The 25,978-nt window shown below is 37.5% G+C and overlaps 2 protein-coding genes across 2 annotated transcripts; both read right to left on the reverse strand.

Moving 5' to 3' along the window:
* Nucleotides 1-628: 628 nt before the first annotated feature.
* LOC139874240 (protein NETWORKED 1D-like) lies at nucleotides 629-7,768 on the reverse strand. Its single transcript, XM_071861696.1, has 5 exons — nucleotides 7,587-7,768; nucleotides 6,931-7,105; nucleotides 2,819-6,375; nucleotides 2,464-2,736; nucleotides 629-1,709 (listed from the first exon to the last, which is right to left on the reverse strand). The coding sequence occupies exons 2-5, from the start codon at nucleotides 7,031-7,033 to the stop codon at nucleotides 777-779; spliced, it is 4,866 nt and encodes a 1,621-aa protein (XP_071717797.1). The 5' UTR covers nucleotides 7,034-7,105; nucleotides 7,587-7,768; the 3' UTR covers nucleotides 629-776.
* Nucleotides 7,769-12,731: 4,963 nt separating this feature from the next.
* Nucleotides 12,732-13,571, reverse strand: LOC139874644 (uncharacterized). The gene has a single exon (XM_071862046.1). The coding sequence runs from the start codon at nucleotides 13,569-13,571 to the stop codon at nucleotides 12,732-12,734; it is 840 nt and encodes a 279-aa protein (XP_071718147.1).
* Between the last annotated feature and the right edge of the window lie 12,407 nt (nucleotides 13,572-25,978).

Genomic DNA, 25,978 nt, shown 5'->3' on the forward strand with positions numbered 1-25,978 from the left:
AATTACTATTTTACTTGTGCAATAGAACAAGCTTCAGCTAGCCACTATAACATCTATTCGTTGAGACACTTCTACCGAGTTATTGCTGGTAAATCGGCCGAGATGCCCGAGATTTGCAACCTTGACTGGCGCATACAATGTAATAGATTCATAACATGATCATATGTGAAAAAGGCAGTTAAAATATGTTTTAAAATGTACGGAGTAATGTTTAGGGCTTTTAACGTGTTGAGAGCCGAAAGAATAACATTTCGGAATCTCTATGACACCATATCATTATCACCTATATCCTTGCTGCGACAATGGTAAATATCCAATTTGAAAACAACCTTTACAACACCCAAATCATCAAACCACAGCAAATAACTTTTAGGGTTTTTAACTTTGTTTCTCAATCAACCCTACTAAGGTAGTAAGGTTCACAAATGAATAATACCATCTTGAACCTCCACCTCAAGAAAAGTTGTCAAACAGATCAAGTCGAGCTCAAGTGTAGCTCAATATCATCAAGTTGAGTTTGCACTCGAAATAAGCTCTACTCGTTAACCGCGACTACAAAATATGAAAATAAACATGTGCAACCAAGTTCCCATACAACTTCAAGCACCAAAACTAAAAGGAAACAAGCTCTAAAAATAGCTTCTTTAAATCAGGTTTAAAACATAGGCCTCTTACAGTCTCTCTAAACCGAAAACCATAAAAAGTTATTCATATAAGTACATAAAAACACACACTAAATTACTTCATAAATTACAGAAAGAAAAAAAAAACCTTGATTAATCTCCTTTCGTCGAAGGCTCGACACAAGCACAAAAATGACTTGACTTGCGCTTGCTACTAATCGTCGCTTTTGTTCTTCCGCCACCATAAAGATAATCTTTCAAAAGCACTCGTTTTTTAGTATCAATAAACTTCGATTTTCCTTTAGGTTCGTTTTCATCGTCCAATTTCAACATGACAAACTGTATCTTTTGTATCTCTAACTGTAATCGACCGATCTTTTCCGATACCCTTCTCGCTTGTTCCGATACCTTTTTCCTTCTCATACTTTCATTTTCCACATTATCCCCCGTTAACTTTTCAGACGAACCTTCAACATGTTTAACGAGCTTCCCGTTAAGTTCATATAGTTTTTGTATAGCCGATTCGGCTTCCATAAGTTGACCTTTTAACGTCTCGCACTCGATCATACCTTTTCCTCTTCTCGTTCGTAACGTGATCTCGAGCTTCCGTTTTAAATCCTCGATCGTAATTTGAAGATTCGTCAACTTTAATACATCCGAATTAAGTCGTTCGAGAACTTTCCGTTTGTTTTCGCCTTCACGAGGCTCGCGGAATCTTCTAGAAACTTCTAGTTTATCAACTACACTATCGAAAGACACATCCGAAGCAGTCGGATGATGCTTCGACACGAATTTTGAATCGTCAGCCGTTTCCCAAATTTCACCTTCGGTTAATCCTCTTTTGCTTACACCGTACGACGAACATTCAGACGCTTGATCGAGCATGATGTCTTTCGGATCGGCTTCTGAGATTTCGGACTTCGGTTTACTGTTTGATCTGCGTTTTCTCGTTCGATCGCTTAATTCTTCGATCTTTGCGGATTGCATCTGCATTTCAACAACAGCCATTTCGATAACTTTAACCTTATTTTGCAGATACTGCAACTCAACAAATGGATCTTGATCCTCGTTTACAGATTCAACGCCCTGCAATTAGTCATTATATAAAATACAAAAAAATCATTAGCTTTTAAATATATTTCAAGATAAAAAGTAGTCATTAATCGGATATATATGGTCACTATTTGTTGCAATTTGTAAGTGAAAATGTGTATGATTTGTACATCTGAAATCTTATCACAATATTGTGCTAAAAATAGTATGTTAGTAACAACAATATATCGAATCTGTGCTAAAAAATACCCCCATTCTGTAAATTTCCCTGTATTTATCGAACAAACATCACAGTATTTATAAGTTTAACAACTTTGACCTATATCTCAAGGGTCAAACCTATATATCCATTGTTGTAAAAAAGCCCGATTACTCCATATCAATCTCCGATTACTCCTTTTTAAGAACAGACTGAACTGATTTTGGAAAATCAGTTAATTAATTGGTCAACATCGGTTAATGGGTCATAATTGAATTTGTTGGTCAAAGTCAAATTTGATCAACATTTTACTATGAATGTAAACTACAATTTTAGAGTTTTTGAATAAATGAACGATTATGTTTATGTTTTTAGACAATTATGTTAAAGTTTATGTTGGCGTTGATGGTTTTCTTTTATACTTGCATGTATTTTTGAAACTCATTATTAAAATGTATAAAAGTCCAATCCGATTAATCCCTGAATTGCCGATTACTCCCTCCGAAGTCCTGACCGAGTACTCGCCGAATAACTAGTTTTGCAACATTGTCTATATCTACAAAAAAATATTACTCCGTAATAAATTACCTTCGCGTCTTCAGTTTCGGACTCTGGGACTTTTGTTCGGATACAAGTTATATTTTCCAGCGATACGATGCTATCTTTCAAAGACTCGAGGGACGGGCCATATGCAGCCATATGAGCTTTAAGGTTTCCGTTCTCAGTTTCCAAAGTGCGGGTTCGTTCTTTAAGCAATTCGGTATTCACATCTTTAGAACTATTTTCTTCTTGAAGACTCGTACAAATTTCAGTAAGCTCACGAATCTTTTCTTCTAATACAACTTCACAAACAGTCAAAGCCTGCAAATCACCATATACCAATGAGCTTTTCACAAAAGTAAAAAAAAAAAAAAAGAAAAAAAGAAAAAAAAAGGAAACATACCAATGACCCTTCTGTTTCCAAAAGTCGAGCCTTTTCCTCTGTTTTTTCCTGCTTTTCGGTCAACTGCTGCATTTTCACCGTTAAAATCTGGTTTTCTTTACTTAAATGTTCGGTATCTTCTAGAAGTTTAACAATCTGTTTCTGTTGTCCATCGTTTGTCGTTTTAACATCGTTGTTTTCTCTCTGCAGATCAGCTATTATCTCACACAACTCGTTATTGTTACCCTCCAAGTTCGTTAATTTTTTAACGGCTTCGTTATGCTCGTTTTCTTTTAACTGCAACAGATTATTCCCATTCACCAACTCCAAATTCAATCGATCACGAACAGAAATAACTGTTACCAATTCACGCTCGGATTTTTCTAAACGCCTTTCGAGATCGAGATTTTCCGTTCTCGCCAAATCCAATTTCTTCTCAACCGATAACATTTTCGCGTGTTTTTCATCAAGGTGAGTCTCTAAAGCTTGTGAAAGAATGCCCTGACTTAAAACCTCAATCAGTACGATATCGTTTTCCTCTTCTAAAAGGCGAATTTTGACGTTTTTTGAGATGTTATCATTCAACAAAGACTTTTTTTCTTCAAGAGCCACCGAATTTTCCGTCTGTAAAGTTCTGTAAGCTTCTTGAACAACTGCAAACTGTAAATTCAAATTCTCTACCTGATTTCTTAACACTTGTTCTGTATTATCACCTTCAATCACTTTCGATCTCAACCGTTCGTTCATTTCTGAAAGTTTTTGGGCCTCAGTTTGCAACACAACGTTCTTCTCAGCCCGAACATGTAACTCGTGTTGTAAATAGCTTTTGTCTGCTTCAAGATCCACTGCTTCTTTTTTCAGTTGCTTTAACAATGCAACCAAAATCGATATCTCAACAACCAACTCCATGTTTTTGTCTTCATTTTCAATTAGGGCACGTTTAGTTCCTTCGAAATTTCGTTGTATACTATCGAAATGTGTTTGTTCTTGCCCGTTTACAGATCCAGGATGAACAAAAATCCCAGAAGCTTTCAGCAACTGGTGCAACCCGATCTTCAATCTATCGTTCTGATCAGCTAAAGATTTAATCTTTATCTGATCATTAATTTTTTCTTGATTCAACACACGAACAAGACTTTCAGACAATTTCGATGCTTCTTGAAGTTTACGAAGATCATTAACTAAAAGCACATTCTTTTCTTCAAGATCTTGTACACATTTCAACAAGACGAAGATTTCAATTTCGGAACCAAAAGCGCAATCGAGCTCCTTTTCAAATTCTTTGCTTTTTTTGTGACTTTCATCTTTTAAAACTTGAATCTGGCTTCTCAACGTGTGCAACTGCTTGTCACTTTTTTCGGCAAACGTTTCGTGTTCTTGATTTTGTAAAGCCAACGACAAATTTAACTTTTCGACTTTACGAAGAGTCGACTCTCGCTCTTTCTCCAACAACGTATACTTTTCTTCAAGATCTGTATATTTTACCTCGAGATCATTCAAACTTTTTTCGGTAATTTCCATCTGAATGACTAAACTACCCTTTTCGGTAATAAGTGCAGACTTTTCATCAGCAAGAACTTTACATGAATCTTCAAAAGTTTGTGACTTTTGTTTCAATACTTCAAGTTTAACATGGGCATCAAAAAGGGAATTTTCAAGAACCGTGTTTTTTTCTGAAACTTGACTCAAATTATCAGTCGTTACTTGTAACTGACCTAACAAATTCGCTTTTTCGACAGCAAGATTCGATTTTTCTTCAGCAAGAGATTTGTAAGATTCTTCAAGTGACTTTAATTTTCCCCGTACACCTTCTAACTCGTCACCCAAATCCGATAACGAATTCTCCAAAACGACGTTTCGCTCAAGAAGTTGACCCATGACTTCAAGTTTTTGGAGTAACGCAGCTTTTGCAGCCTTTTCGGTTTGCCATTCTTCTTTCAAATTAGAGTTCTCATCCTGCAACGCCTTTACGGATGATCCAAAACTTTCCGGGTTCAAACCCGTGTAAGCAACTTGTTCCAAAATGGACCCGTGGGTCTTATTTAACTCGTTCAGTTCCTCCTTTAGACAATATATTTCTTGCTGAAGAGCGTTTCTTTGGTCAACTCGGAGGTCAACCTCTTCCTCGAGTTTCACATTGGATTCTTTTAAGCTGCTGATTTCAGACTGCAAGTCATTCAACGAAATGGCAGAAGATAAGTTAACCTTGCTAAGGTTCTCGTTCTCCTCGATTTGCTTCTGAATCTCTCCTTCTAAAACTTGGTTACGGGTTTCGATATCCCGCAAAATGTGGGCCCGGTTTTGTAACTCATTAGCCAAAGATCTTAACTCTTCTTGGGACTGCGAGTGTAGTTGTTGTAACGTTTGAAAAGCGGTTTCAGCTTCCACAAACCGTAATCGTTCTTCTTGTATAGAAGTCCATAATCTTCCCAATTCCTTTTGTTTTTCAGTTATTTCTTGATCTTGAGCTTCAATTTTAACCCCCATTGATGCTAATTCCGTTTGAAGACCCTTGTTTGACTTTTCTAAGTTGACCCGTTGTTCTTCCGCGTCCTTTAAACACGAAATCCCGTTCTCGATCTCGGTTTTTAATCTTTCGATCTCTTCTTTTGCACGAACGAGTGAAATTTCGAGACTCGAAATCGTCTCCAAACATTGTTGATATAAAACCGTTTGCGCTTCTTTTTCGTCCGTTAATTTAATGATCGTTAGCTTCAAATTCTCGATTTCATCCTCTGATTCGGTTAATTTCTTCTCCAAATCTGATTGCAGATTCAAAGATTGTTTGTACTGATCATAAGCCGAATCTCTTTCTTTTTCTAATCTAGTAATTTCTTGCTTCAAGTTTTCGTTAACGTTTTCACTTTCACTAACTTTCTCGTAAAGTTTCTCGATTTTCTCTTGCGCTTGTTGGTAAAGTTCAAAACTTTCTTCCTTTCCGGCATTCAATCTTTCGATAACGTCTTTCAAACTTTTCGATTCGGCCTCGGCTTTACTCGCCCGGTCCGCTAGTTCTTTCGAAAACTCTTGCGAATTCGACATCTCGGTTTCAAGTTTCGCTAATCTCTCCAAACTCTCTAAATACTTCTTCAACCCAACTTCCTTTTCGTCTTCTACTTTCGCTAAAGCCTCTTTTAATTGTAAAATCTCTTTATCATTCTCAAACGGTAACAAATTTCGATCTTGAGATCTGTTTTTAATATTACCATCTACCGAATCACTAAAATTAAGCGCTTTTCTTGCTGTTCCCATTGACCCGTCTTTATGTATGTCATCAAGGCCGAAACTTTTTGAATCGGGAGTTTGAGGATCGGCATCGTAGGGTGAAACGGGAGAAGCGTCATCGCACCCTGCAGGGACTTGATTTGGAAACGCTTCGGACATTGTTTTGTGGGCCTGTCTGAGGGCCCCGGTTGCATGATCGTATCGTTCTGCTAAGGCTCGATACGCTCTGTACAACTCTTCAACTAATTTCATGAGTTCGGGACGCTTTTTATAGTACATTTCCGCCTTTCTTGCAAATGAATCTCCGTCTTCTTCAATCAACTTTATCATTGCTTTCACTTTAACATCCACATCTATTCATTAACACAATTAAAAAAGTATCAATAAATATATACGTATAAAAATAAAAATCCTATATAAAATCAAAACGGTAACACTTAGCTTCGTACGTACAATAAATGATCACGAAAAGAACAATATATGAATGTACATAACTAACCAAAACCTAAATTCTAATTGGAACTTGAGAATGCATTAACCATTAACACTATAAATATACAATCTTACATGTTCAACATATTGAAGTACTAAATGTAATACTCGATAACCATACCATTTTAGCGTCAATACTAACGGATAAATTCTCTGAATCCAATAAGAAAAGGTAAATCATTAACTAAGTTGCTAAAAAAAATCAGTCACACAAAAAAAAAGACTAGGGCTTCGGTATATATAACGGTCAAGATAGACATCAAACAATAACTAACCAAACATAATTTCTTTTTTATTACAACAAATTTTTTTCCTAGACTATATCGCATGAACCAGCATTTTGCTACAAATCATCTATAAACGTTCTCGAGTGTTGACTATACTTATTGCAAAGTCAACAAAATTTTACTATTTACCTGTGAGATTTTCTTGAAGCCACTTAGAATTTTTAGGACTAATGTGACTGTTCCACCACCATGAATACATACGTCTCGAATCCGCTTTTGACAACGAAGCCATAATCACGATTTACGATATCCCGATTCAGATTTCAAAATCGAATTTACGATAACCAAAATTCACTACTTCCTCCTACAAATAACACAAACAAGTACTATATCAACATAACAATAATACACATAAATAAATATTACAAATTTTATATTATATATTTATATAATATATAATATATAATTACTGAAAACGTTCAATTATTGGAAGATTAAAGCTGATCAAACACTCAATTACTAAACATCATTGTGTCGCACCTAACTTCAGATATGAATTAAGAAAAAAATGATCAAACCCTAAAAATTTGAGATCCAAAAAGTAAATTAATCGCAACCAAAACTAAAGCAAAACTATACCTTACTTTGATCGGCCGTGATCATAACTGAATTCCAATTATAAAAAATTAAAAAAAAAAAAAAACAAAACGATGAACTAATTTAATTTAATGATCATAAAAGAGATAACGGACGTATAACGGAAAGTAGCAAAATTAACGGAAATTAAACTTTGAAAATAAACATATTAATTAATTATACGGAGTAATAATTGGTTATAAACTTACTGAAAGGATGGAAATTGAGGTGTGATTTGGGTACTTGAACTGTATAAGATGAAATTAGATGAATATAATTGAATAAAAACCATGAATTCAACCCATAATCCAGCTTGATCTGTTAACGGTAGTTACTAGAAGAAATAAAAGTTGGTTTTGATACTTTGTTGTTGTTGTTGTTGTGTGTAAAAAGCAGCTGTCGGCTTAGCAAATAAAATAAAAATGTGGAAATCAAAGAAGGACCAATAGCAACACAAAACCCAAAATGAAACAAATTATTATTAGTTAGATGTATTATTATACTCCGTAATACTCTTTTTATGTTCATTTTTTACTTAATTTTTACTACATTTTCAATTTTTCTAGGTTTCAAATATACCCTTTATAAAATAGAAAAGTGACATTTTATGTATTTGAATTTATGTTACAATTGGATATATATATATATATATATATATATATATATATATATATATATATATATATATATATATATATATACATATATACACAGTGATAGGATCAAGAGGGAAGTAACCATTCGGGGGGAAGCGGGGGAAGCAAAAACTTTTTTTTTTCGTTTTTTGAAAAAATTTTGTCCACGAACATTATAGATGAGATGAAAATATGAACATTTAGTAGAGACACTTTGTGATAAATGTTTTTATTTTGGCGGAAAAACGCTCGAAGAAGTAATATATAACAATTATCGTGTTTTTCGAGCGTATTTTGAGGTTTTAGCTATTGGGGTTTAGATATTAGGGTTTAGATATTAGGGTTTATAGGGTTTAGATATTAGGGTTTAGAAATTTAGGGTTTAGATTTAGGATTTAGATTGAGTTTTTTAACACGAACGGTTTAGAGTTTAGGGTTTAGGGTTTAGGGTTTAGGGTTTGGTGTTTTGGGTTTATAGAATAAACCCAAAACCCTAAACCCTAAACCCTAAACCCTAAACTCTAAACTCTAAATCGGGCTAAATTTTACTTCACAAAACATGGAAAAAAAACGTTCATATTCTTCACGAACAATATTATCTTGAATGTTATTTTTGTCGATCGTTTTCCCGCCTAAATAATAACATTCATCACGAAGTGTCTCTTCTAAATGTTCATATTTTCGTGTGATCTTGATGCCGGAAAAAAAATTCAAAAAAAACGAAAAAAAAAATTTGCTTCCCCCCGCTTCCCCCCGATTGGTTACTTCCCCATTGATCATGCCCCTATATATATATATATATATATATATATATATATATATATATATATATATATATATATATATATATATATATATATATATATATATATATATATATATATATATATATATATATTTGTCTACATAGATGCTTCGTAATATGTTGAAAATGTATATTATTTTAAATTTTTTGGTTGAAAACTCTCTGCTTGGAGTGAGAATCGAGCATGGGTTAACAGTAACTCAAGTTGGATCACACTCATATACCACTCAAGTCAAACTTCGGTGATATATTATTTTCTATGTTGATAAAGTATATTATTTTTTTAATAGTAAATTAAGATGTCGTTTTTTGCTTTAACGAGCTAAAAGGTTACCGCGCATTATTGGGGAAAATCGGGTGCAACAAAACATAATTTTAGCCTATATGTTAAACATTATGTTAATAATTTATCCTTTTTTAATATTTTAATCTTAGTGAACCTTATGCAAAAAAAAATCTATGATCAACTGTTAATATATAACATGATTTATGTTACATGAAAAATAAACAAAAATTAAAAGGTTATTTTTTAATATTTTACTTTAGTTGGATTGGCAAATAATTCAAATCAATACATATTTTCGTAATAACATTATTAGTAAAAAGTTAATTAAAGCATCATGATGTCAACATCACGACAGCTCTTTACATTAAAAAAATGATATTCAGGAAACCATAGTATAAATTAGACATGTGGACATGTGGACATCAAATGAGTGATTTAGCATTAAAAAATACTAGCCAGAAGCAAGCACTTACATGATTAACACGAGACCACGAACAAAGCAAGATGATATATTCGATAAATTCACTTAAAAATACCTTAAAGACCCTTAAATAATGTATTGCATAAATTTATTTTAAATTTTTTTTGATATATTATTAGAAGATAGTATAAAATAAGTGTGAATCTGTCATTTTTTTTTTTTTTGAAAAGCCAACTTTCATTAAACAGGAAAGAGCACAAAACTAGCACTTCCAAGAGAAATGGAATGCAAGCAAGGTAAATTACAACCAACTACAGAACTATGCGAATAAACTCGAAACAGGAAAGCAGGAAAGCAACACAAAAAACGATTATGTAATGTACAAATATTCCGAAGGGTTGGAGATCCACTTTAGCCAGTCGAGCCTTTTGCCTTTTGATCTAGAAGCGATCCACTCAAATGACTTTATTTGAATTTCGCTAAACGCAACCGGAGTTCTCCAAAAGTTGCCACGAAACGCTTTATTATTTCTATTTTTCCAAAGGATGTAGGCACTAATCCATCTAACGGCAAGCCAAATTTTTTCTCCAAAACCCGAGCAGCTCTCGATCCCAAGAACTTCATTAATACTAAAGCTCGAGAACGAACCCATATTCCACCATTTATAAACTCTATCCCAAATTTCAACCGCATGCTTGCAAAAAATTATGGAGTGATCAACCGTCTCTATATCATCATCGCACAATGGACACCGGACGGTATGGAGGTCGATGCCACGTTTGTCTAATTCCGATCTAACCGGCAATCTTTTGAGACGAGTTCTCCAAACAAAAATTTCGATCTTTTTCGGGACCATATTATTTCGAAGAGTGCTGAATGCTGATTTGTAAGGCCCAAGAATTTGATCATCAATGGTGCAAGATAAAGTTTTAACACGAAACAAACCATCTGAGTCTAGCGAGTAGGACCAAGAATCAGTATTATCAACCTGGAGATCAGAAGAGGCGATGAGGGATGCAAGCGAGCTTAAATTGTCAAGGGCTCGGCTTGAAGGTGATCGCCTCCAGTTACCTGCGAAACTCGCTTCATTGTTGGTAATAACAACACGATCTTTAACAGTTGCATTAGGGTCAATGTCGAGTCTATATAATCTGGGAAAAAGTGAGGAAAGCTTGTCTTCACCGATCCAATGCTCGTGCCAAATTAAAGTGCTGCTACCATCTCGAATCGTCTTATGGAAATAACTCTTGAAATCAAGCTGGACCTGTTCAATATCTAAACCTGCTAACACAATATTATGCCACGTCCCGGTAGCCGGAAAGTTTTCACCTCCCGGCACCAAGCCGCCGCTAACCCCATGAATGCTACGAATAATTTTAACCCAAAAGGCATCGGTTTCGGTTCTAAACCTCCACCACCATTTAGTCAATAGCGCAAGATTTTTGCTTTTTAAAGACCCAATATTTAACCCCCCATTTTCGAAAGTATTTAAGATACCCTCCCATTTGACCCAAGAAATTTTGTTATTAGAACCCGTCCCGCCCCAAAAAAAATTGCGTCTTACACTTTCAAGGATATTGATGACCCATGGTGGAGCGCGGAATAGCGAGAAGTAGTACAATGGGAGACTCGAAAGAACCGATTTGATGAGTACCAATCTTCCACCGAATGACATCGAACGCATTTTCCACCCGGATAATTTCTTTTCAAACTTATCTATCACCGCTTCCCAATCGCCTATTCTTTTCATTTTTGTCCCGATAGGAATACCAAGATAGGTGAATGGGAAATTACCAATTTGGCAACCAAGATGTTGTGCAATCGGATATATATCCGAATGATCTACTCCTACCCCGAACACGCTACTTTTGTTGAAATTTACTTTAAGACCCGAGGCCAACTCGAAGCACTTCATTATATTTCGAAGATTGTAGGCATTCGTGCGACTCCATTCACTAAAGAATATAGTATCGTCGGCGTATTGAAGATGGGAAAGGAGCACCTTATCTTTTCCTACTTCGATTCCTTTAAAAAGATCACGATCGATAGCCGCTTTTGTAAGGATGTTTAGACCCTCGGCGGCGATAATGAATAAGAAAGGTGAGAGCGGATCGCCTTGACGAACACCTCTACCAAGCGTGAATTCATTAGAGGGGGAACCATTTATCAAAATAGAGATCGAGGCCGTGGTAAGGCAAGAACGAATCCATTATCTCCATTTGGAACCGAAACCCATGCATTTCATGACGTCGAATAGGAAGTTCCAATTAAGAATATCAAAAGCCTTTTCGAAATCGACTTTAAAGATGAGACCCTTTTTGTTACTTGCTTTAATGTAGTTAATCGTTTCGTTAGCAATTAACGCTCCATCAAGAATGAAACGCCCTTTAAGAAAAGCACTTTGCTCATGACCAATGATGTTCGGGATTATCTTTCTAAGGATGTTTGAAAGTAACTTGGCCACATTTTTGTAGTAACTACCGATTAAACTTATCGGCCTATAATCATTTAAGCATAATGGGTCAGATTTCTTGAGAATGAGGGTGACGAAAGACGTGTTGCAACCCCTGGAGATCTCACCCGTCTCCCAGAACCAATTGATCGCATCAATGAGGTCGGATTTAATGATGTTCCAATATTTTTTAAAGAACCTTAGATTGAAGCCATCCGGCCCCGGGGCCTTGGAACTACCACAATCGCAAATTGCATCATGGATTTCTGTTTCTGTGAAGTTTTTCTCGAGGTCTGCTGATTCATCAGTAGTGATCGAAGGGTAGGTTAAGTCTTCAAGAGAGGGCCTGTTATGGTTGGGTTCAGCGAAAAGGTTTGAGAAATGAGTTACAGCGACAGTTTTGATACTATCGGGATTATCATTCCAAGAACCATCGATGATGAGACCACGAATGTTGTTTTTGTTGTAATTGTTCCTGATAACCAAATGAAAGAACTTTGAGTTCTCGTCGCCTTCTAGGGCCCAACGTACCCGGGCCTTTTGCTTTAGCATACTTGTTTTGATTTTTTCATTTCCGAGACAGCACTTGCGTGCTAGTTTCCAATCTGCTAACTCACTGTCATTTAGGTTCGATGATTCAGCTTTTAGCTCTAGTGACATAGCTTTACTTTTATTTGAATCTATCTCCTGATCAATTTTGCTGAATTTAGAAACACTCCATGATTTAAGTGCACCCTTTACTTCTTTGAGTTTGGCTAAAAAGAGCCTGTCTTTACGTGGGCCTGGAGGAACAGTGGGGGGTTGGCCCAACTAGATGAGATGATGTTTTCTGCTTCTGGATCGTCTAGCCAAGAGTCGAAAACTTTGATGGGCTTTGGACCAAATTTTTTTACCTCATCAAAGAGAGAAATAGGGCAGTGATCGGAATCAGATCGGTCCATAATCACAGCAGATAAATTATTCCACAAGGCCATGAATTTGTCTGATACAAGGAATCTATCTATTTTACTGAACTTTAGCCCATCTTCGCTAACATGAGTGAAACATCTACCGCCCATAGGAATATCAGAGAGACTGTTTGAATTAATAAAATCGTTGAAACGTTTAGCTCTACTCTCTATAAAGACAAAGTTGAGCCGCTCATCGTCTTTTCTTACCTCATTGAAATCACCACAAAGGGCCCAGGCTTCATCACTATTACCAATTATAGATGATAGAGAATCCCATAGTTTGGACTTACCGTTGTCATCGTGGGGACCGTATACGTTAAGAGTATTTATAACTGTATAGTTATTTTTCCATACACCCCGAACACCTATCACTCTATCAATCCTAATCACATCAGAAGCATCAAACAGGTTTGTGTCCCAGATCAATAATTGCCCGCTCGATTTACCTATTTTTTCTTGTTGGATAAACTCACAGCTCGTTGATCCCAAAAGTGACTCTATCCATGACTTATCGACTAACTTGAGTTTTGTCTCTTGAAGAGCAAAGAAGGAAGGTTTTTCAACAGCGATAAACTTTTTTATGGACCCGAATTTACTTTCCTTACCGGACCCGAACGTTCTAATGTTATAAGAGATGATCTTCATAGAAAACAAGAATTGCGAAAGAGAGATAAGACTTACTGAGTAGTTGGCTTTTTCTGCCATTTGAGACCTAAACGGTAACCAAACTCGTAAATCCCATCGTTATTGATTGAATTGAGGGAACCAGAAGAGCACGAATTGGATTGTTTCTTTTCATGGTTATGGGGAAGTGTTGAAGACTTATTGTTCAGGGGATGGTTCTGAGTAGAGTTTGCCTTTGAGCGATTGGTAGCACATGAGGTGCAACTAGATCGAATGGGTTTGTCATCAGGTTTAGTTTTTCGGGCTGTGTTTTTGATGTTGAGCATGCGAGAAGAAGTTTTCCATCGCCTTATGCTTGACCAACAACATTCCCCTTTTTGTCTTGGCTTATGATTTGCGTCAAGAGAACTTGGAATAGGATTTACATAATTGGTTGTATGTGAGTTGGATTTATTAGGCAGTTTCGTGTTAACAGATGGTTTGGAAGGGCGAGAGTGGGGTTTGGAAGATTTGGTTCGTGAGGGTTTGGGATTATTTGGAAGATTGTGAAGATTGTTAACGATTGGGGCTGATGGACGGTGTAGCGAAGGAGCGTGGATGGGAGAGGTTGAGTGGTTTTGAAGATCAGAATGGATGAGGTGGTGGATGGGCTGGTTGGAGCTACATGGATTAGGATCAGAGTGGTTACTTGTTGGGCTGGAGAAGCGATTAATTGGGCTGGGATTGAGGGGAGATGATGGGTTGGGGATAGTGGGATGAATGATGTTTTCAGGTGGACTGGATTGGATGGGCTGAATAATGATTTTTGTTGGACTGGATTGGGAGGGTACAGTGTTAGAAGTAGCATTATTGGGTTGTTTGGTAAGAATAGTTGGGCTTGAGGTTGTTTTGGATTTTATAGTTGGGCTGTCATTGGGCTTATTTAAGATAATTGGACTGGAAGTGGACTTATCCATCGATGGGGATTTATTTGGGGTAAGTGAACGAGTTGGGCTAAGGTTGAGTGGGCGAATTGGGCTGTGAAGAATATTCTCATTGTCAGTAGGGTTAGGGATTGGGTTGTTGGGGATGTAGTTTGAACGGCTATTGTAATGATTATCTTGGTTGGCGAAATTATTTGCACGTGCATTTATGGGGGCAATTTCAGGAATGAATTCAGATGATTTTTCGATTTCTACACTTTTCTGTTTACCTGTGTATGACGACCCGTCCAAATCCATCTGGACGAACACGTCATTCATCGATTTCATGGCGAGGTATTTGACCTCTATATGATACGTTTTGTAAACATTGCATTCTTTTGAAAAGGCATACTATAAATGAATATTTAAATCAAAGGTTTTCGACATATGATGATTTCTACATATAGATAATCACCGTAAATAATAGTTTACAATAGTAATTCCGTTGACAATGCAGTCAAAATAAGATACATGGTGATGATTTGGTGAATGCAACGTTTCCTTGATAAATATGCCATGTAAGACTCCATGCACATAGCTTGTCTAACATATAAGTAAACAGCGGAAGACTTCTAGGGAACCTGAGAATAAACATGCTAACAAGTGTCAACACAAAGGTTGGTGAGTTCATAGTTTTAGTGTTTCGCATAATCTGTATATAAAGTTGGATCACAAGATTTCAGTTGTTTCATCCAGATATCAATAGATTCTACATAACAGAGCACCCTGGTAACTAAGCTTTAACGTTATATAATAAATACCCCATTCATTTTAATACACGCAAACCAACATGTCCTAAACTTCAAATAACACACGTCCGTTAAAAGGCTAGCGCTCTAGCTCGGACGGGGATGTCAAGCCCTATGGATCCATATACTGTTATTCGCGCCCACCAGTCCACATCCTATGTACTGGCAGCTACTAGTTACCAAAGCTAAGGGATTTTCGGTTCAAACTCAGTGTAGAATTAAGTATGTACTTGTATCCATTGCGTTTTAAAATAAAGTGCATGTATTCTCAGCCCAAAAATATATATTGCAAAAGCAATTAAAAAGGGAGCAATGAAATTCACCTTAGCAGCATATAAAGTCGTTCACCAAAATGTGACTAAAACTCGGATTACCAAATAACCGTAGATCTCAACCTAGAGAACATATGTTGGTCAATAAATGTCTATTAAGCTAGGTCAGGTCATAGTGTATCACAATCCTAATGCTCGAGATCGACATACAAAAGTTATCCAAAGTTGTTTCAAAAAGTCAATTTTGACAATAGTTTAACAAAACGAGACGTGCCTTATATAAGATTTCATTTACTCGGCTGGTAATATTTAAAAATCCATTTTATCAATCTTGTAAACAAGTTGTTTAAATCTTAATTGCAGATTCAAAAGCAATTTCAATTAACGTCAATCATAATTCAGTTGATCATATCTTTTAATCCATTCATCGAAACTATTCGATATCTAAATGAAAAGTTATTGATTTTTCGCCAGCTTTCCAAAAACATGCATATCATATACCTTTTATCAGTAATATATGTATTTACTTCGTGATTCACCATAACTGTTTAACGACGAAATTTAGCATACAAGCATGTATAAATATATATACTCTAGCACTAGACATGGATACACAATTAATATATAAAAGATAAAATATGAGTGCTTACGTATCAATAGCGAGATTCAATATTGTAGGAAAGTATGTAGACGTAACGGAGATGATAAACACTAGGTTTGACTTGCGAATATTACCCATAACCTCCATAATTATAACCCATAATTTCCTTAGCTCTATCCCGCTCGAAAACTCATTTTGAAAGTGACACGCTCATGACCTCGTCGTAGTATTTTTTTTGTATAATACTATTAATAATAATAAGATTTATAATAATAATAATAATAATAATAATAATAATAATAATAATAATAATAATAATAATAATAATAATATAAATAATTATAACTAACAGAGGGAGTAATATGTATTCGGATATGTGTGTGTGTTATAAGTGCAGGAACCAGCTCGATTATAGATGTGGCCTGAAATCCTTATCCATGCGATCGCATGGATTATGTGAGGGGATGCCATGCGATCGCATGGCTTCCATTTCCAGCTCACAATCTTTTGTATTTTTGTTTGTCGACATGTTTATTAATAATATATAAAATATACATAATTTAAATTAATTAATTATATATTATATTATATTCTCGTGTATATGTGACTTGTAATTTTTGTTCCGATAAGTCGTACGTCATCACGCGACTTATGTCCTGGTTTCGGTTTTTCGAATGTCCATTCGTACGCTGAGAAAACTGGCTCTTTACGTTTCGTGACTCGTACCTTTGTTAAAATATAGTCTTAAATTATCAATAAACTATATCACTCAAAGTGTATCTTAAACTTTCGAGTGTTTTGGTCATTTACTTCTATAAATCATCGTCTCGTAGTATATACATATACATTTTCATTTTGAAATAGTGTTTTACTGTAGCAAAGTTACTGTAGCAAAGTTTTTTTACTGTAGCAAATAGTGATTTTCAAAAACACTGTAGCTTTTCGGGTACTGTAGTAATTCGAAAATACCGTAGCAAATTAGTGTTTTACTGGTTCATCTTAAACGTTTTAGTTAACTTATCTAAATATCAATCGAATGTTACTATCGTTTACTAAATAACTTGAAATCAAATATATCTAATTCTAACAGTTAATATTCCTTATTATTGTATGTGTCCAAATTACGTTATTTAAGCAAACACTTTACCATTTATTCCGAATACTATTTAAAATGAATGATTTCCCAAATCAACGTGGACCTCACAACAGAGACCCGTAATAATATCATAATCCTTAAGAGACTCAATAAATATCCTTTCATTCAATCGTTTGGCATAATCTTTTAACTCCATAGTTAAATATATAAATCAGATAATCAAACCAATAATTTTAATGCACAGTATCATATACTCCACACTTTGTTACGTTTTCAAATTATAGTATATGTATCTATTTACATATAATTGTTCGCGAATCATTGAGAACAATCGAAGGGTAATTGAATAGTTCAAAATTTTGAGATTCAACTTCATAGACTTTGCTTATCGTGTCGGAAACGTTAAAGATTAAGTTTAAATTTGGTCAGAAATTTCCGGGTCATCACACTGTGCCATCATTATTAATGTTTTCTTGGAATAGGTTGCCTAGGTTACCACAACCCGACTCTTCGTCTTCGATCCTATCTTTCTCACATACCTGTTCGCCGGAGTAAACATTTTTCCGGCCACCATTGCGATCTGATCCGTCGGAAAGTGGTGTTCCATCTCTGATTAAATTATCATTATCCTCAAGATCATTGTTAAAATCCGATTCATACTCATCTGATCCATCATAAGTGTCATCTATGGACCTATCATCTTCATCATCATCTTCTGGGATGGCATCAGCTTGACCATCATCTAAGGAAGTGGACTGATTGAAATCAAAACGAACCTCTCTAGATTCATCCTCCCTAATGTCGATGTAGGTGACGTTCTCATTATCCATAAGACTTACTTCACCCTCGAATTTTATAGTGCTACTTCTGGTATGAATCAAAACTCTCCCCACATCTAGGTTTTGATTGTCGTCGTCAAGGCTGCAGTTTTCCATCTCCATAATTCTTCCCCACCAACCTGCAATTTTTCTAAAAATATCCTCAGACCACCATATACTAGGAACTTGTGACGATCGCTCCAAATCCATATGGACAATACGTCATTCATTGATTTCATTGCGAGGTATTTGACCTCTATATGATATGTTTTGTAAACATTACATTCTTTTGAAAAGGCACAACATAAATGAATATTTAAATCAAAGGTTTTCGACATCTGATGATTTCTACATATAGACAATCACCGTAAATAATAGTTTACAATAGTACTTCCGTTGACAATGCAGTCAAAATAAGATACACGGTGATAATTTGGTGAATGCAACGTTTCCTTGAAAAGTATGTCATGTAAGACTCCATGCACATAACTTGTCTAACATATAAGCAACAGCGGAAGACTTATAGGAAACCTGAGAATAAACATGCTAACAAGTGTCAACACAAAGGTTGGTGAGTTCATAGTTTTAATGTTTCGCATAATCTGTGTATAAAGGTGGATCACAAGATTTCAGTTGTTTCATCCAGAAACGTTTATCAAAATATTCTACAAAATTGAGCACCCTGATAACTAAACTTAACGTATATATAATTTGTACCCTTTGTATTATCATCTTAATAATACACGCAAACCAACGTGTACGCTTCTCAAATAGCATACGTCCGTTAAAAGGCTAGCGCTCTAGCTCGGACGGGGATATCAAGCCCTATGGATCCATATACTACTACTCGCGCCCACCAGTTCTTATAACTGGCAGTTAACAGTTACCAAAGCTAAGGGATTTTCGGTTCAAACTCAGTGTAGAATTTAGTATGTACTTGTATCCATTGCGTTTAAAATAAAGTGCATGTATTCTCAGCCCAAAAATATATATTGCAAAAGCAATTAAAAAGGGATCAATGAAACTCACCTTAGCAGCACATAAAGTTGTTCACCAAAACGTGACCGAAACTCGGAATATCAAATAACCGTAGATCTCAACCTAGAGAACATATGTTGGTCAATAAATGTCTATCAAGCTAGGTCAGGTCATAGTGTATAACAATCCTAATGCTCGAGATCGACATACAAAAGTTATCCAAAGTCGTTTCAAAAAGTCAATTTTGACAATAGTTCAACAAAACAAGACATACCTTATATAAGGATTCATTTACTCGGTTGGTAATATTCAAAAATCCAATTTATCAATCTCGTAAACAAGTTGTTTAAATCTTAATTGTAGATTCAAAAGCAATTTCAATTAACGTTAATCATAATTCAGTTGATCATATCTTTTAATCCGTTCATCGAAATTATTCGATATCTAAATGAAAAGTTATTGATTTTTCGCCAGCTTTCCAAAAACATGTATATCATATACCTTTTATGTAACAACCCAAACCAACCCGCGATTAAACCGTGTAAAATTACTAAAAAAATTTTTTTTTGCTGAACTGCCACCTGGCGCGGCGCGCCAAACCTGACTGTCCGGAAAGTCTTTAAATGCGAAAATGTTTGACTAGTTCCCGACATATTTAGGCGTAATGCTTTTAACCCCATGTTCCATATATAAAAACTAGCACGTTCTATTAATAAAATTATGTTTATGAAGCGGGGCCCACATCGACCCAAATTACCCTTTAAGTATCAAAATACAATTTTCGACCATAAGACTTTTAATACAAAACAAAGCCGAGCATGGCGATTGGGGATACGCTACCCAATCCTAATAAATCCAAAAGCAAGCCTTCTACGCAAACTATGCAAGTCCTCTAATCCTCGCGCTTACCCGAGCCACCATCCGCATGCAATCTATAAAAAGAGTCAACAACGAGAGGGTAAGCTAACGCTTAGTGAATGATAATATACTACATACATATATATGTATAAAATGGACACGCCACAAAATAACAAATACCGCATACCGAAGCATCCATATAAGGCACTACACTAAGCATACCGTACGATCTCTAAGCAACGAGCTAAAGATACAACAACAATATAAGTTCACCAACGACGATGTGAACAATGCCAAATAGCTACACCCGGAGGGTTAGCTACAACACAACAATACATTAATATATAACAATATAAACGAACAAGGTTAACACCTTAACCTAATACCAAGAACCAAATACCACAATGAAGATTGGCCGAACTACACGAGCCTTAGTAATCCGAAACCACACGAGATTACTATCTTCACAACATCGAGGTTGGCCGAACTACACGAGCCTTAGTAATCCGAAACCACACGAGATTACTACCTCAATAAGATGACCGAACTACACGAGTCACCATGAATCCGAACTACACGAGATTCATTTTTTGATAAGATGACCGAACTACACGCGTCATCGTGAATCCGAACTACACGCGATTCACTTCTCCAACTCAAAACCCTTCGCCATTGGGGTTATATCATCCACATCACAACCACGTGTGATAGTGTACACACAAAACGTGTACCTCGCCAAAGGTGGTCAACCAAAACGCACAACCGTGCCAATTGGATCTAAACGCAAGTCTATCAAATCCACCTATATGTGAAGTGAGCTCTATAACCGAGAACCACTTCACCCGACCCGCACCCATCCTACACATACATATGCACATAGGATATTAACACTCACCTTGAAGTCTTGAAGAAAGCTTCCAAGTAAACCGCAACTCGCCAATGGAAAGTACCTATTCCATTATCACAAATTCAACAACACACTTAGATTGGATTTACAAACCAAACCAATTTGACACTTAATGCAAATTCGACCCAAATGCACTTTCAAGTACAAACCGCGCCCAAAATTAACCAATAATCACTAACACAAGTGAGAATGGTCCTAACACACCAATTAAACCCGAACACAAGTGTTAAACACTTACAAATCTCCAAATTGCCCCTAAACCCTAATTTTGACCCATAAGGTCAAAATCTCACCATTTACAAGTTTTGACACCAAAACACCTTTAACTCGGTTTTATACTTCAACTTAATCCATTTTAAGTTTATAAACCTCATTAAATCGCCAATTGGGTCATAATCATCACTAAACCCTAATTTTAACCCAAAGTCAAAACTAGTCAACCAAATAACCCTAAATGGGTTTCAATACTTCAATAATCACTAAATACTAGTGATTACACCCATTGCAAGTCTTACAAGCATAAACTTGCACACCAAACCCGAAACCCGCCAATAACAACAATAAACCCGAATATTGGTGTAAATCTCCAATTAACAACTAAATGGGTTTCACCTATGAATCATACAATCAAAAGCCCTAAACTTGAATGATGAACACGAAAATGAATTTCGGAGTTAGAGCTTACCACTAGTATCACCGTGTAGCTAAGAACGAGGAGAACACACTTTCCAACTACGCCAAAGATCGAATCACAAGTCTTGAACCCCAAATCTTCACTTGAATCCAAAGAGGATTTATGTTTTGAGAGAATAAATGGAAGAAAAATGAAAAAGGAAATGAAATGGGTGGATGAGGTTAAAGCCTCAAATCTGGCTCAAACATGAAAAGACCAAAATGCCCTTGAACTTCATTTAAATTTACAAGGATCCGGCACCAGTTTGCCCAGTATGCCGCGCCGCGGCCTAAGTTGTCGCGCCGCGACATTTGACTAGTTCTGGGATCCCTTTTTGTCCAACTTCTGATCCAGGTTTCAGTTGTTTACCGCGCCGCGGCCTCCTTTGTCGCGCCGCGACACAAGGCGTGATCTGACTCCTTGTCTCATACACAAGACTTTAACACCCGAACATGTACCAAACCCTTCATACGCCTATCGTACGTACACCATACACCTATAAATCATATACGGGGAAAACGGGGTGTTACAACTCTCCCCCACTTAGACTCGATCACGTCCTCGTGATCCTCGTCACTTAACCAAACGAACCACACTTCACGGTCCTCAAACATAAGTCCCAACCGACTTTCCTAAGCAATTCTTCCCAATGAATTGCCTTCGATAACTAAATCGTCACCCGCAATTTATCAAATCACAATCCGAGCACTAAAACCTTACTCATTCCCTCACATCGGGAAAAACTCAACCAATCTCGAACCGAGATATCAATCCCTTAGCGTACCCTTACCAAGTACAATGCTAAAAACAACCAAGTCGCAACCTAAGGTCAACAACCCGAAACGATGAAGACCGAACCAAACGAATCCTTACGGATAACACCAATCACTAAACATCCTTTGTAGTGCGCAATACGACCAATACGCAACCACCGCACCATCATAAACAAACGGCTAGAACCGATAGCGCCCAAAACGACTATGGCAACGCTAATCCAAAGGTGAACAAGATCGACTATCGTCACACCCGTAACAACATGTGAGCGAAACACGGCTATCGCATCACTAATCATACAACATGGTCCTCACGACCCCACCATCGGTGTATAAACAACCGATAGTTCCCACAACATGGTCCTTACGACCCCACCATTGGTGTATAAAACAACCAACAGATCAACGTCACGGTCCTTACGACCCCACCATCGGTGTATAAAACAACCGACAGATCACACAACACGAAGGCTGGCCTAAAACACACCCGCCTTAGTGAATCCGAACTACACGCGACTCACTACCTTCATCACAACAATCAGGATTGGCCGAACTACACGCGCCTTAGTGAATCCGAACTACACGAGAGTCACTATCCCGGAGGAATGACCGAACTACACGAGTCAATTGTGAATCCGAACTACACGAGATTCACTCCTCAATACAATGACCGAAACCACACGAGTCATTCGTGAATCCGAACTACACGAGATTCACTTCTACAACATCGAGGTTGGCCGAACTACACGAGCCTTAGTAATCCTAAACCGCACGAGATTACTACCTCAATAAGATGACCGAACTACACGAGTCACCATGAATCCGAACTACACGAGATTCATTCCAATAAGATGACCGAACTACACGCGTCATCGTGAATCCGAAACCACACGTGATTCACAATCTCAACATAGGAATGGTACTCGCATTTCCCACCGGTACTCGCATTTCCCAATAGTGTTACACCATACCGACATAACACTACTCCCTTGATGAAGTCAGCGGACCCCGAAGGTCATGCTCCACCAATCACAACACCGGATGAAGTCAGCGGACCCGAAGATCATGCTTCACCGATCACAACACCGAATGAAGTCAGCGGACCCGAAGATCATGCTTCACCGATATAACACCACGCTCATGATGAAGTCAGCGGACCCCGAAAGTCATGCTCCACCAATCACGTATTCCCATGATGAAGTCAGCGGACCCTAAAGATCATGCTTCATCAAACAACCATACCATAATCGAGCAAGAACCACCTATACCAAACATAGGTACCAAACAATAATTCTCCACAAGAGAACCCGACACACACCTCCCTTAACCGGAGGATTTCACCTTGCTCTCCAAACACGTCCATTATCTCTCAACGAGATTTACCACGTTACCACCTCGGTGATGATTCAAATCCAAACCATAAGTACAATTTATCCGAAATTGTACTCTACCACAAATCGACCAAACCAGGTCTCGACAACATTTTCCGGATCTACCAAAAGCATCATCCGAAATCTCACACTAAAACTTCCTCGTGCGGGAGTGTAACTCCCCCACTTAGAACCACGTTCCATATCCACAACTCGTACAACCGTACAATGCTACCACAGGTAGACTTTACCAACAATTTGGGCTCACACGACCCATTACCACATCTTACTCCAACCTTGAGCACACGAAGGATTTTAACCAACCCTTAAACACTTTGTACGAAAAGTGTACCGCAACACAATCGGAGTCGAACACCACGCTAGTAGGTATAAAAGAGGCACCTAATGTCGCGTCATAAAGACTCCATTACCAACACACATCGAGATTTAAAACACTCGATCTCAAGGGTTCCAACCAACCGACGAACCACATGATTCGTCACTTCAACATCAAAGCGAACACGCGCTTAACAACCAAACACCAAAACCATTTCCGTGGCTAGGTAGAAACGTTTCCCAAATACTAAGGAATGCTTGGTTGCACCAAGTATTACGCCATTCGCCCGTCAATCAATCATCAACATAGGGTACTTCCATTAGGAATGTCACCCATTGCATAACATGCACAACAAAGGCACGCAACTCAAACTCAAACGGCATTTAATAAATAATCAAAAGACATATTTATCAAAATTAAACGTACCTTAACGTCTCCTGGCCGCACCCGTCCCCGCTAACTTGGGACATTCCGACTTACGATGTCCTTCTTTTTGGCAATTGAAGCACACCATACCATCACCCTTTGGTACCAAACATTCCCAAGACTTGTGACCCCTCACGCCACAATTGTAACATCTAGCCGCACTAGAATCCGACATACCCGCTCGCGTACCACCCTTGCTCACACTCGGACCCTTAGCCCTCTTACTCGAAGCACCATAAGAAACGACCCTTCGCTCACTTGAAGGTTCACCCTTTTTCGATCGTGAATACGACTCGAAACCTCTATCCAAGTCGAATAATTCCGAAAACGATTTCGCTTGACCCCGACTAATTTTACTTTTCAAGTCATCATTCAAGGTCCGATAGAAATCCCCCATCAACAAATGATCATTCCCCAAATACTCCGGACAAAAACGAGCCTTCGCCATAAAGGTCGCCTTGAGAGTACTCAAATCCATAGATCCTTGTCGCAAATTTCGCAACTCATTACGCAATTCCCACAAATCGGCCGAAGTCCGGAACTCCTCGAAGAATTCCTCCTTAAAGTCGTCCCACGATAAAGCCATAAACGTCTCGCCACCGACAAGATCAATCTTACCATCCAACCAATCCCTTGCCCTACCCCGCAACAAACTCGTAGCGAGTCTCGTCTTTCTCTCGGGAGGGCAATCAATAGTACGGAAACACCCTTCGACGTCCGAAATCCAAGTTGTGCTTACCAAAGGATCCGGCTTCCCGTCATACATCGGGGGTTTAGTCCTCATGAAGCTCTTAAGATAACGCTCCATTTCACTACTACCCCGAAATTCGGAATACTTCCTATCCATTCTTTCTTCCAACGCACCCATTTGCTCCGCAATGGCGGCCGCAACTCTAGTATTAAACTCCTCGTCATTCGTCTCGATCTCGTTTTGAGTCGCCATTCTAAAGAATGCAAAACGATTAGTCCACGAACGTGTAAAACCGTACGCACGACACAGCCCCATCTTGCTAAACACTCATCGTACATCACTTGTTAGACACGATTTGCACCCGTAATAAGGTTTGCAAGTTCTTATTACGCATACATGCCGCATCGACTCGTTAGTACAACGACCGTCTCGCTCGATGATATACACAAACACAGCCAAAATTCTACGCGGTACAAACACACGCGAGAATTATTATCACAACACAACAACATATTAATAATATCCACATTACTAATATAAACGTTAGTCAACCTATAGCCAAGGCACTAACCAAACCCATTCCGACCCGTAATCCTACAAGTCCCGCAACAATTTAAGCACACACAAGTCTAAGTCTAGGCACCTATCTCAAGTCACCTAAATCCCTTAGACCATGCTCTGATACCACTTGTAACAACCCAAACCAACCCGCGATTAAACCGTGTAAAATTACTAAAAAATTTTTTTTTTGCTGAACTGCCACCTGGCGCGGCGCGCCATATAGGCCGCGCGGCGCGCCAAACCTGACTGTCCGGAAAGTCTTTAAATGCGAAAATGTTTGACTAGTTCCCGACATATTTAGGCGTAACGCTTTTAACCCCATGTTCCATATATAAAAACTAGCACGTTCTATTAAT

The sequence above is a fragment of the Rutidosis leptorrhynchoides genome, chromosome 11 (genome assembly GCF_046630445.1).
Source record: "Rutidosis leptorrhynchoides isolate AG116_Rl617_1_P2 chromosome 11, CSIRO_AGI_Rlap_v1, whole genome shotgun sequence".
Classification (NCBI taxonomy): domain Eukaryota; kingdom Viridiplantae; phylum Streptophyta; class Magnoliopsida; order Asterales; family Asteraceae; genus Rutidosis; species Rutidosis leptorrhynchoides.